The 14261-nt window shown below is 39.1% G+C and overlaps 1 protein-coding gene across 1 annotated transcript in view; it reads left to right on the top strand.

Moving 5' to 3' along the window:
- The window catches only part of ANKRD44 (ankyrin repeat domain 44), a 188123-nt gene that overhangs the window by 46352 nt on the left and 127510 nt on the right, over positions 1-14261 (top strand). Inside the window, exons 3-4 of the mRNA XM_063086180.1 lie at positions 1917-1995; positions 11474-11544. Of these exons, the coding sequence (XP_062942250.1) occupies positions 1917-1995; positions 11474-11544 (150 nt within the window). The remainder of the gene's footprint in view (positions 1-1916; positions 1996-11473; positions 11545-14261) is intronic.

Genomic DNA, 14261 nt, shown 5'->3' with positions numbered 1-14261 from the left:
AAATGTTTAAATGATATAGTGATGATTCAAAGGGAATATGAAGCTAAAATGGAAAATGCTTGTAGAAATATCAATAGAAGTAATAGAAATATAAAATATTTGTGGAAGTTTGACCTCAGTTATTTGTATAGTTCATTGCACAAATTAATACACTGATTCTCAAATAAGCAAACATGTTTTCAAATAACAAGTCTTTATTTTCAAAGATAGGGTGATGTAGCTCTAATAGGGTTGACCGTGGTCATATATCTTACTGAATTTTCCAACACATACCATTATTTTATAGTTTCATGACTGCCCTATTTCCACTTTTTTGTAGTAATTGCCTACAGCCAGACAAAGACAATTGAGTTTCCAGCTAGTTCAAACACCTTTTTAAATCCACTTAATGTTAGTGCATTTCTTGGTAAAACCTATTCACCATACCTTCTAACAAATAGACTGGTTTGAAGATCAATTCTTGTCATGTCCTCTGCCTGCCATCTGTTTTAGATATGAGTGAATTATGAAATGCCTAAAAGCAATCGTCTGAGAGCAACAGAGGAAGAGCAGAGGACCAAGACTGTCAGAAAATAGAATAATATCCTTGGGCTAATCAAGGGTTGTTAGGTCGATTGCATAATCAAGTGGTAACAGGAATGATGATTAAAATCAACAGCAAATCCAAGCATCCTGAAATGAAAATGCATCCTAGTTTTAGGAGAAACCTTAAAGACATAGCATACAGGCTTTAGTTACCATTGTTATGGAGTAGTTGATGGAAGTCTGGAAGGGGCCGTGCAGGTAGTCTAGTTCAGTCCCACCAATTTATGCTGAGTGCCTAGTAAGCTGCTACTGTGGGCATAAAGGGGAATTAAGACCAGATCTTTACCTCAAGGGAGTTTTCAGTCTCGGAGGAGAGGTGTCACAGCTATCTATGCTGATGACAATCACAACTATGTATGGAATACTGGCCATGCCTGCGCCTCCTGCTTGCCTAGGCCTTTATTTATATACATTATTTTGATTTCTCTTATCAGTCCTTTAAGGTAGATATTATTATCTCCAACTTGCACATGGGGAAGCAATAGTTTTTCCTCTGCATGTTCTCATTGTGCCTCTCAGTACTGTGTATTAAATGCCTTGCCAAGGACACAGACTGGAGTCTTTCAGCTTAAATGTCAACATCCTCAGAAAGGCCTTACCTGACCACTCTTATTCCTATCTCCCTAGTCACTTAATCCCATTACTTGGTTTTGATTTTGTCATAGCCTTTATCACCTTCCAAAATGGTCTCATGTGTTGTTTATTTAACTGGCTGATGTCAGCCTTTCCACTTGAATGTAAGTTTCATGAGAGCAGGGACGAAGCCTGTTGCAGTCACCCCTCTGTCCCCAGAATTTGGTTCCTGTCACAGAGTAGGCATTCAGTAAGTATCATATGAGTGAGCAGTGGTCCAGGCAACAGCAAGTGAGGATAGAAAGAAGATAACTGTACTTATGTTTAATGTCCTTGTGAACAGTTCCACTATGTTCCCTTAGAAAGAAAATAAACCTTTGGAAGCTTTGAACTATTGCGAAGGTAGGTTAGAGAGGTTTGAATATTTTTTTTTAACCATACCAAAGGTTTGAAAATAAACTAAAATTCATCATCCAGTACATAATGGTCCATCCTTGACCTGAGCTGGACTTAAGTAAAAGGAGCAGGCAGGCCAAGAAAATGAATCTCTCGCAGACACAGGAAATGGGTCCTTTGTATGTGTGACTGTGGGGTGTGCTAGGAGGAAATTATAACCAGAGCTTACCTGATAGGTGTTTGCCCTTCAGGCTCTTCCACAAGCATTAACCTCAGAATGAGTGGCACATCTTACTATGTCTACAAAACGTGCCTCTAGCCACCACTGACCTGTTGTGTATTTTTGATGTTTTTTGTTTCAGGATTCTGAGAAACGAACCCCCCTTCATGTGGCCGCATTTCTGGGAGATGCAGAGATCATTGAACTCCTGATTCTGTCAGGTAAATAACGGCTGTACTCAAAAGTCAACTGCAGATGAAAGTTTAAATGACCAACTTACTAGATTGACTACTATAGTGAACCCAAACAAAATTCCTTTTTATGCTCATAGAAGTTTATTTGATCGGTGATTTGTCTGTGAGTGAGAGACAATGCAATAAGTTGTTCTTGTGGAAAAACAGCTTCTCTAGTGAAACTCTTATATTTCTTTGAAAGTCTGATTCCTGACTATCTAGTCAGGCCCAGCACTGTAGATGAATTTAGTACATTTGGATAACTTTTGACTTTTTTTTAATTGTAAAAAAGAAAAGGAAAGAAAACTGCTTTAAAGTCTACATGAACATACACACATGCACACTATTTGTATATACATATAGTGTGCATATATATAGTGTATAATATATACTCCATATACACATAATACTATCTATATATACACTATATACTACATGTATATATGTTATATACAGCACATATATGTATATATATGCACACACGTATAGTCGTCACTTGGTGTCCATGGGGGATTGGTTCCAGGCCCCCTCTGTGGGTACCAAAATCAACAGATGCTCAAGTTCCTGATATAAAATGGCATTGTATTTGCATATAACCTATGCATATTCTCCTGTATACTTTAAGTCATTTCTACATTCCTTATAATACCTAATACAATGTAAATGCTATGTATGCAGTTATACTTATTGTTTAGGGAATAATGACAATAATTAGAATAATAAAGAAAATAAAATCTGTATGTATTAAGTACAGACACAATTTTTTTCAAATATTTTCAATCCACAGGTGGTTGAATCTACGGATGCAGAACCCACAGAAACGGAGGACTGACTGTGTATATATATATATATACACTGAGTGTATATACTCAGTGTGCGTATTTACATATATTTAAATTGTGCTACAAAGCACAAAACCTATCTTCCATGTTTTTATATTTTTATTACGTGGTCATAGTCATGTATCCATAAGCGAAACACACACACTATATATAGTATACATATAGTATATATATATGTGTGTATATGTGTGTGTATACATACATGTGTAGAATATATGTTATACACTATACATATATATATATACACACACAGTACATAGTGCTTGTTTATGGACACATGACTATGACTTTGTAATAAAAGTATAAAAACATTGAAGGTAAAGGAACATCAATTTCTGGATAGTGGTTACTTCTGAGTAGGCAGCTTAAGTGAGAAGTGTCTTCAGGGACAGGTGTAAAAGAGACAACTACAACTCTCTGTAAAATATTTTATTTTTAAAAAATTAGCAAATATGGAAAATGTTAAATTTGGTTTGTGTGTACACTAGTCTTCGTGATACTATTCTCTATATTTTTCTTTGTATTTTAAATATTTCATTGGAGTTAAAAATGCCAAGATTGTCATTTTTGGAAACCTGTATGCTCAGTACATCTCACCAAACAGGTTTCCAAAACCATTATGTGCTTTCTGCCTTGAGTGTTTGCTAGACAAATCTCCGGAGTGAATCTGAGCATGTGCACGTGTCACATTGTAGGTTGTATGTGCAGACAGGTTGTCTCTCTTCCTCCTCCTCTTTGTTTAGGGAGATTAAAATCTGAAGGAAATGCCTCTGGCCACGGACTAGGCAAAAGGCCTATAAAAAGGTTTTGCCTTTGTCTGCAGTAGTAAAGGGAAACTGTAGAATTCCAAAGTAAGCTATGCAGAGGTAGGACCTGATACATGTTATTTAAGCAGATGTTGAGAACATCGTGGAAAAGAAACAAGAATTGTGCATGATACACGGGAAGATTCACATTGCCCTGAGTTTTGCTGTGTTCATATTCTTGAGGTGGGTTTCCCCAGGAAACAAGGCTTCTGTGCCCCAGAGCACGTGTGCCCTGTGCTCTTGACAGTCATGTGGAGCTTAAGTTAGGTTTTGTGTGGCATTCCTTGTGCTCTCCAGAACTGGCCTTCCTTTGACAAATCTAAAGACATTCCAGGGCTGTGTTCCAAACAAACATGTATTGTTTGGTGTTGGCACAGACTGTGGCTAAGTGCCAGTGCACACCTGGCCGGTTGCCCCTGCAATTGAAATTTGGCCCACGGAAAATTGCAGGCAGAATCAATGGTGGTGTAAAATAATTTTGTGGTATGACACCTAATGGTTCCAACTAGCTGTACCTACAACCCAAATGTTGCATTAAGAGATCTCTCAGAGTCTCAGAAGAATGTTTGTTTCATGAATGTGCAAATTCAAAACTTTCTCCTAGACTCCAACTTTGTGTTGTTGTTGTTTCTACATCTGAAAGGGATGGTTTTAATTCTGCTGTGTGAAGTTGACCCATCTTTTTCTTTAGGCATCTGGGCCAGGTGATTGAGAAACTTGGTTTCACATCACCTTCATGTGGGCCGCTTTTTAACTCTGACTGATTCAGTAGAGCTGGGAGAAGCTGTTACATATATCTTGATCTGTACACTTGTTTGGTCCTGGAATTACTGGGCTGTTCATCTCTTTAGTATAATTTTGGTTCAAGTTGCTATGGAATTTTTCCTCTCCCTCCCATCAAATCTGGAAGTCTTAGAGCCTGGGAGAGCATTGGGAATGTTCTTTAGCGATTTTATTCAACTGTGGAAGCTGAGGCAAGTGCTCTTGGAATTCATGTAGCTTTTATTTTTCTTGAATGTTCCTTTATTCATTTTATACATTATGTTCCTAAAGAAATATCATTGCAAGAGCATGGTGATTTCATCTCTGAGCTTGCATCTGGCAGCTGACCCTTTAGGGAATCCAACCAAACTGTTTTCCAATTTAATAATGAATGGCGTGCTAATGATTCCCATGTTGGACAAATAATTTGTCTTTGCCAGAACAGCCCATTACAGCGGTATTCTCTATTGTCATATTAACTTTCAGAGCGTGATGTAATTCAAGCCCGCTAAATTTCTACTGACATTATCTCTTGTTAGTCAGGCAGGTGGAACCCTGAATGCCTCTGAGCAGACAGGGAGGACAAGGTTTGGGGGAGGAATTCGGGCCTTGCAAATTTGTACCTTCTTATGACTGCCAGTCCAAATTCTGGCTTTATTCCCCCCCTGACTCTAGCTTCTGTTTGGGAACTGGCTGAGCCAGGATTAATGCAGAGAGAGGGTTAATGAGATCAGCGAGAACCAATCAGTGGCTAAGAGTTAAGAGACTAGGGTTGAGATACAGGAAGCAGAGCACACAGAAAAATGACCACCGTAGAAATATTCTGCAGAGAAGATTGAGGATAAGCAAGGGTTATCGTATTCTGGGTTGAAGGAAGAAAACTGGAAGTACTCACCCTCTAACATGGGAGTGTTTGTGAGGTGTGACTACTGAGTAGGATTACTTTATTAGAACTTAGGTCACCAAATAAGTGATAGTCATGCAAAATTGTTTCCTATGAAAAAATTTTTTTCAAATTTGCTTACCTCACTCAGTGCAAATTGCCTCCAGAGCTGGTGGCACATCATTCCTTTGATTCCCTTATGCATAACAAATATTCATCCTTTGAAGATGTGTTTGATACTGTTTATCTGGTGAAAGAGGTGGGTATTAAACCAGGCAGTGTTGACTTGGGCTCACAGATGTGGTAAAGTAATGAGCCATTTTCTGGTGGGTATGTAAACTGGCTCTAAAGGCAACTCCAAGGGGGAGTTTTAAAAATATTTTGAGCGATTGTCACATGCATGGAATTATTATACACTCTTCCAAGGTAACTGCTCTGAGGAACAGTGCTCCTGTGCTGTAATGAGATTTGGCTTGTTTTAAAAAAATCAATAGCAAACTGATCACGTTATATTATAATCATATTTTATATGACCTTTCTTTTATGTTTATTTCAATTATTAAAAGCCAAACTTGGGACAAACCAACCTTAAGAATCAGTTATTCTCTTTGGCCTGTAAGATTTTTCAGCCCTCAGTCCTCCTTTTTCTCTTCATTCTACTTCTTGCTGAGTTTCCTTTACGTTTGAACTCAGTGAAAATAAAATTAAGAGGTAATAGGGATAAGATGAACAGCGTACGTAATTGGCAGTTAGGGTTTGTGCCTGATAATTTTTAGTTGGGCCTTTGTTTCTAAAGAATCAGTATAGCCTAGTACTTATTTTCATGTTTAAGCTTTAAAATGTCCTTGGGTATAAAAAGCCTTTGCCTTTAAATCATTAGACATACAGACTGTGTCCTTCAGTGCACAATGGTGCCTGACAGGCAGGTAAATAACGTGAGGCTTCCTTTAGAAAAACCAGTTATAAATATTCCATTCAGAGCCAACGCCATCTGACACTTCCCTCTGACATGTAAACAAGACTCTCGAAAGCACTTAGAGGAAGAGGATGAGGAAGCAGCCGCAGGAGATGACACTGATGAGATGCTTCTTGAGTCTCCAGTCAGTTGAATGTGGTTTTGTCATCATAATTTTTGTTGTAGCAGGAGAGGAGGTTTTCTTGGCAGCTGACTTCCTTGAGAAGGCTGGGTGGACTGAAAGATGGAATGGAGTGACTGAAGGAAGCCCTTTCCTAGATTTCTAATTATCTTTAAATTTCTCCTGTGGCTCTGAAGCTGCAGATAAACAACGCTGGTGTTGTTACATGTCAGGCGTGTGTTGCTCTACGATGCTCTGTGATGCTTGCAGTCATTTTTCTCTTTGATGGAATTTTAATATTGAAAGCCACACTTGGCTCTCCATAAAACTAAAAATTTTGAGAATATACTACTACTACTACTAATAGTAAAAACAGTAAAAGTATATACATATAAATAAGAAAAAAATAGAAAAGTAGGGAAATAGTAAAAGAATATGAACCAGTAGTTCTCAGAAAATTAATTACAAATGGCTAATAAACATATTAAAAGATGCACGACCTCATCATTAAACAGGAAAACACAAAAATGAGATGCCATTTTCTTCCAATCAGATTTGCAATATTTATATTATTTTTAATGGCTTTATTGAGGTATGATTGATATACAATAAACTGAACATATTTAGTGTATACAATTTGATGAGTTTGGACACATGCATACACCCACGAAACCATCACCACAATCAAGGTAATAGACATATCTGTCACCTCCAAGAGTTTCCTTGTGTCCCTTCAATTCTTTTGCGGGAGGGAGGGATTTTTTATGGTTGATAAGAACACTCTATATGAGATCTACTCTCATAATAAATTATTAAGTGCATAGCATGGTCTCATTGACTCAGATTTGCAATATTCAAAATGACTGATAATATCAAGTGTTGATGAGGATGTGGGGAAACTAAGCAATCTTACACACTGTGAGTGTGTAAATTGGCACACTTTGGAGGGTTGAGAGTACTTACTAAAACCAAAAGTATTCACTACCTGTGATACATAAAGTCTACTTTTAATGATCTATCATAGACAAATACTTGTACATTTGTATAAGAAGTCATTTTCTGTACGTTCATTGTTTGAGTAGTGAAATATTGGAAGCAATTGAAATACCCACCAATAGAGAGAATGTTTTAAAAATGTGGTGTATTTTTTTGGAATACATGCAGCAATTAAAAGGACAATCTCACTCAGTAAGCATCAACATAGATATTTATAAAAAATGTTGAGTGGAGCAAGGAAATTCAGAGTATTAGTACAATATAATACAATTTGTGTGAAATGTATTTATTGTAATATAGTTTAAAAGTATTATTGTGTACTATTTTAAATATACAAAAAGAATGGTGTATGGACTACCCGGCTTAATTCTCTAGATTTTCTATAGGGACACATTCTTGCATATGAAGACATAAAAGCAACTGGAAGCTTACATATCAAACTCAGAGCAGTGGTTAACTTCAGGGAGTGGGAGACTCTAGCATTGGCGATACTCAAGGGGACTTGTAAAATTCGTAATGATTCATTTTTTAAAGAAGAATGCATTCATGTATTACTTGTATGACCAAAATGTGAAATAGATTTGTTACTGTTTATTATGATCAGCAAATTTTCATAGCTTCTGTCCACACCAGTTCAGTTGAAGAGACATTACTGTATCTCTCTTGTGACCGGAAAGGATTTTCCAAATAGCAGCTATTACTTTAGGTCTGTCTGTGCTTCCAACTCTGCCCATGGCAGATGCTCCCCAGTCGCTATTCCTTAGTCCTTGACTCTGCTCCAATAAGAGCTGACAAACAGTTAAGCCGCGCTTATCACGTGCCAGGCATTGACCTCAGGGCTTTTGTAGTATATCCTTCTAGACTGTTCAATGGTTTTTACAATACTGGGCTCGTTCTATAGGTAATGTTTTAGCACTTACTTTTGTCATATAACAAAAGTTTGTGAAGAGCTCTCCAGTCTATTAAGCATACTTATAAAGCATCATGGATACATTGTATGACTATACAGTAAAGTATTTAACCAACTCTTAAATAAAATACTTTTATGACCAATCTTCCATAAAACATCTTTGAAGATTGGTCTTAACATTCACCGATGGTTATTTCCTTTAGAAACATGTTGTAGAGCATTCTCATGCACACACAAAAGAGATAGAAATGGCTTATATGTAGAACAGAGAGGAAGGGGGTGGGGAGGAGAGAGCAGAAAAGGTGGAGGGAGAAGAAAGAGCGAGATCAAAGGTAAGATCAAGACTTGCTGTGGCGAAAGCAGACGGCTGCAGGCCTGGGCGTGGACTACACATGTGGACTACACACATTGCGTGCACTCGGCCCTCTTCAGCATCCTGGTGGTCTGGCTGCTGAGGGAGCTCCTGGGATGAGAGGCTTAGGTTCTAAATGTGGTGATAATAAAATGGCACTTAGAGAGAAAGCACAGGATTCCCTAAGATCCCAGAGCTCTCTCACCTCTGGGTAGGCGCAGACTTCAGTGGTCCTGCCTTTTTCTGGGTGAGCTTACTTTGCCTCTGTTCTACAGCTGGAATCAGCTGTGGTAATTGTGTAGAGAGGGGAGCATGAGAAGAAAATCACAGTAAGATGAGCAAGAAACACACCATTAACTTGACCTTTCTTTTTCAAATCAGACTGTGTACAACCAAGGTTATGTAAGATCCAACAGCAGTTCTAAGCCCTATTCTCTTACTCTCACCTGGAGTGAGCCTTAGGAGGTGACTGTGTGGCTGGGCCACTTTACGTGGAAAGGATGGAGAGTGTTGTTTTTCTATCAAGGGCCACTAACCCTGAACAAAAATAGTATAAGAAAAAACAACTTAGTTTTGTCCTCCCTCCCCATTTTTATTAAGAAATGTAAAACTTCAATGCACTAGCTTTCTTAAAAATATTTTTGCTAGGATGTATTTCAAACACAGAAAAGGATGGAGAATAATATAAGTGAATATCCATATACCTCCTACCAGACATTAAGAAATCTGAACATTTTGCCATATTCACATTATTTTCTTTAAAGGAAATAAAACGTTGAAGACAATTGGAGCCTCCTGCATACTCTTACTTCATCCCTTTTCCCACTCTTCCCTCCTTAGAGGCAACCACTCTCCAGAATTGGCATCTGTTCTCTTCAGCCCTATTTTTTACTTTTATTTCATATCTGTGCATCCACAAACAACATAAAGAATTCTTTTTGTAAATTTTAAAAGTTTATGTAACTGGTACTATGCCATAGGTGTTATTCTGCAACTTGATTTGTTCAATCACTATTATGATTTTGAAGTATGTATCTGTTTATGTACACAACTTCCATCTGTTCATTTCCATGACAGTGTAGCATCCATTGTTCAAATATACCACAGTGTATTTATCCATTTCCTCTTGATCAACATTTAGGATTCCATTTTCTTTCTGTTATAAACGTGCTGCAGTGAACATTCTTATGCATGTGAGAGTTTCTCTAGGGTATATGTTGGGGGTGGAATTGCTAGGTGGTAGGGTGTGCATTTGCTCAGTTTTACTGGGTAATTCCACATTGTTTCCCAAGGGGGCTGTATCAATTCACACTCTCATCAGCTGAATATTTTGTCTTTCTGTTTCTCCATACCCTTGCTAACTCTTGGCGTCCTCACGCTTTATCATCTTTACCAATTTGATGGGTATGAAATGCTACGTTAATATTGCTTTCATTTGCTTTTCCCTGATGAATTTTGAATAATATCTTTCCATATGTGTCTTGTCATTTGGGTTTCTTCTTGCATTAGCTTTTTGAGTTTACAAAAGACTTTTTTAAAAATTCAAGAAAATAAATTCAATGCACAACATTGTGCTCCTTATTGAGGTAAGGGCTTGAGGCCTTTCAGGCAAGCTGGTGTTAGTGGAATTACAATTCAAATAATTTTAACCTTGATAAACTAAGCAACAATTCATCAGTGGCTTTCAACCTTGACAGCATATTACAATAAGATTATGTCCTGGGGAACTTTTAAAAAGTACTTGTGCCTGACCCTGTCTCAAACCAGTGCAATCAGAATGGGGGCTGCTGGAAGGGAGGCATTCTTTCTTTATTTTAGGTATTATGTTTTTATTTCCTATGACTAATGCTGTTGATGGTTTTGTTCTTCAGTTAAAGAAAACAATAATGTACGTTTTATGATTTGTTATTTCCTTTTAGCCAGTGCCTCAAACTAAACTTCTAGCTGACTTTTATGCATGGAAGTCTCACGCTGCCGTTTTAGAAGGTTTCTATTTTTCAGCTGCCGGCCAGCCTTGGCCTTGTGGAGATTAGTCAGCCCCCGCTTGTGCTGGACTCACTTTCTTGGCCCTCGGCCCTCACTGAGGCACCTCTTCTGTACTTCCCCGCCTCTGCCCTACTGTCTAGTTTCTTTCATTCATCCCTCCACTCGTCATCCTCATGAACTTCCTTCCTCAGTGTCCTGATAAAATAGGTTTCTCATTTTGCATTTACATATTTTCTTCTCTTCCTCTTTTGTAGCCCTCTTATAAAACATCCCATCTCTGACTCATCAAAACCCTGACCCCCGAAAGGGAAGCTTGTTTTGAGTATTTTAGCTGTTCAGATATAGACTTGGTGGGCCTGCGATTGCGAAGGATTGTGGAGGATTGTGAAGGTGTCATGGAAGGACGGGGTACCTGCATTCTGTGAATCCATTCACAGGGAGCTTCTGCTCCATGATGGTGATGTGGCTTTACAGAGTTGAGCATGAGGCGTATCTCTCAGTGTGAGCTGGTTTTGGCTTGAGGTTGAGCCTGTCTGTCCATCCCAAAGCTTGAGGGAGCCATGAGCAATCTACATAGGCTTCCTGCTGTGTCTGTCCAAAAGCTGTGTGGAAGCTGGCGTCTTTTTACTGAAATATCTGGTTAGTCCCAGAGAAATAAGTGGGATTCTTAGATAAAGCAGATTTCTAGTCCCCTCATTCACAGATCAAATCTTTTCAGAACATGACTGACGCAAAGAAAAAAAAAGCTGATGGTTGTATCAGGCAATTAAGAGCAAGATGCAGCATTTGACTAAACATCAGCAGAACTTCCCTTTACCCCATCCTTCCTCTAACTTGTGCTGTTTGGTTCCAGGAGCTCGTGTAAATGCCAAGGACAACATGTGGCTGACCCCACTGCACCGGGCTGTTGCTTCCAGAAGTGAAGTGAGTGATTACCTTATTTAATCTAATACCTACTGTCCCTAGAAAGAGAAAAATTCTTGCCACTGCATCAGGGATCTTCACTGGTGAGCAAAAGGCTTTTACCTCTAATGCAAGAGGGTTAGCAAAAATGGATAGCTGTTTATTTGAGCACCTCCTGCATGTTAGATGTGGCGTCAGGGGCAATGTCTAGGATAGTGCAAGATGGATAGCTTGATTCTTGATGTCAGTGAGTTCTCAGTCCGGAAGGGGAGGCAAAACAGAAGCAGATCAATACAATATCAAAATTGAATTGGATGAGGAAGGAACTAACTTTCTGTTTGAGTAAAGGAAGTCTTCCAAGAAGAGATGTCAGTTGAGCTGTCCTTAAAGGATGAGTAGGGACTTAGCCGCCCAGGACAAGGAGGGAGGGCTGAGGCAGGGGGATAAACAGAGTCAGAGAAGTGAATGAACGGTGGGCCCAGTTAGATGTAACTGGGACACAGGGCGTAGTGGAAGGCAAGTCTGATGGTAGAGGCTGGCCCAGATGGCAGAGGGCCTGGGATCCTCTGAGCAGTGGAGAATGGTCACAGCAGAGGAATGTTATACTCACATCAGTGTTTCAGAAGGACCACTGTGGTGACAACATGGAAATGGCCAGGAGGGGGAGGGATTTCAGGCAGGGGTTCCAATAAGAGGCCAAAAGAGACCTGAGAAGGCTGGGATGAGGGAGTGGAGAGGAGTTAGATTTTTGACAGATAATTAGAGGTAAACTTGATGGGATCTAGTGCTTTGTGGGGGTGAGGTGGAAAAGAAGGCACAGAGAAGGGGAGCAGGAGCCAGGAGGCTAGTCAGTTCTGTCTGAGCAATCACGTCGCTGGAATGTGAGGTCCATGAGGGCAGGGGTCTGTGTTTTGTTCCTTCATGAATCCCAAGCGTGGTACGTTCTCAATACTCAAGAAATAATTCATTGTTAAATGCTGGAAATTTAGGTGAAGATAGCTAATAGACAATCTGCTATTATTTACACAGGTCTAGTGCTCAGGGATGGGGGTATGGTCATGGGAACCATGGAAAATGGATCAGCTGGTTCAGGGGAAAATATAAAAGATGAGAAGACCAATGCAGGGTAGTAAATATCAGCCTGGAAGCCTAGTCAGAGGAGACGCCCACCACCCAGGGATACCAAAGGCTGTCACCTCGGATGCACCTGGCATAGGATGACTGGCCTTCATAGCTGAGTTTACCAAGTGCAGCTTCTCCTCTGCTGCTGGAGAAAGTGATGTTCTCCAGGTGCATCTCGGAGCAAGAGGTGTTGCTGAGAATGAATATGCTGGAGTTGCAGCAGTCCATGGCTGTCAACAGGGTCAGCTTTTCCTTTTTGGGACTGTCTGGAAATTTCAAATATACCTGGTAGATGGCAGTTAGCTTAGTACTCATAATCCTCCTTGCTGTTCTGTGTGATTTGAGTAGTTTTTTAAAGGGGTTGGTTGTATTCTCTTTCCAGTTAGCTCACATGAGATGAGGGAGCTAAATAATCCTAAATTGCTTGACTCAGACCCTCGGGAATTCAGAATCTCCTTACGGTTTCACAATTCCCTGTTTTGCCTGGGAAAACAGGTGAAATGGGCTGCCTGAATTGGTATGACCAGTGTTATGAGTCCAGCTCCTTTATGGAGGAGTATTTTCTGGTCTGAATTTTAAGACCACTTGATCTTTAGTAAATTTCTTTTGTGTCTCTTTAAAAAATATGTATGGATTTTTTTTCCTTTTTAATAAGAACAATGTCTTTTTAGTTAAAAACAATTACTAGGCACTACTTTGCTTGCTGATGAAGTTATGAAGAAAAATAAGACCCGTGTTCTCTGCCCTTAGGAAATTTCAAATATAGTTGGTAGATGGCAGTTAGCCTTAGGAAGTGTGCAGTCTAGTGGGAGAGAAAAACAGAAAAACAGGTTATTTCAGTACTATGTGACCGTTCCCAAATAATCTCCACCTTCATTAGCTCAACTAGCTGCAAAGGCTTCAATCCTCAAAACATTTGTTTTCCATCAATTATCAGTCCACTTTCTTTATGTATTTTTACTGTGTTTGAGTCTAGTGAACCTAATAATGGATTGACCTTCATAGCTGAGAAAGGCATTCATTGCTTCTCCAGGTAACCAGCTCCCTCTGCAGGTTTGCTGGCAAAAAAAAAAAAAAAAAAAAAAAAAAAAATCTCTTGCAGGTGTCTGTTGCCAGAAAGGAATTAAATGCAAACAAACCCTGGATTGTAAATAATCAAGGTCATATATAAACTTGCAAAAGAGAATGTGTCCATATTAATCTCTGTCACAGAAAGTTGGAAAGTTTCTTGTGAAAACTGGAGTCTCTGTAACCATGATTAGAGTTGGTGGTACAATGGATACCTCAACCCTAAGCACATTGCTGTAATGTGAAAGTCCTAGATTCAGATTTCCTCCTTCTTCTGAATTTGGTCCTATTGCCATTATTTCATGCCCCCTCTAACTAATAGTTGGGGAAAGGGAATTAGGCTTGATGGGAAAGTACAGAGAAGGTTTGGTCTGCTATTTCGGAATTTGGCTGTTGGCACTTGTCAAAAGAAATATATTTATATGGTTTCAGTATGAGAACTGGCATACCTGCCTATGGCTTAGATTGGCAAGCACTGATGTTAGATATAAATGTATTAAATGCCATTTCTTCATTCAAAAGCTTATAAATTCTACACTTTCCTCAAA

The sequence above is a fragment of the Cynocephalus volans genome, chromosome 1 (genome assembly GCF_027409185.1).
Source record: "Cynocephalus volans isolate mCynVol1 chromosome 1, mCynVol1.pri, whole genome shotgun sequence".
NCBI lineage: Eukaryota > Metazoa > Chordata > Mammalia > Dermoptera > Cynocephalidae > Cynocephalus > Cynocephalus volans.
This window is presented reverse-complemented; position numbering and strand designations above follow the sequence as displayed.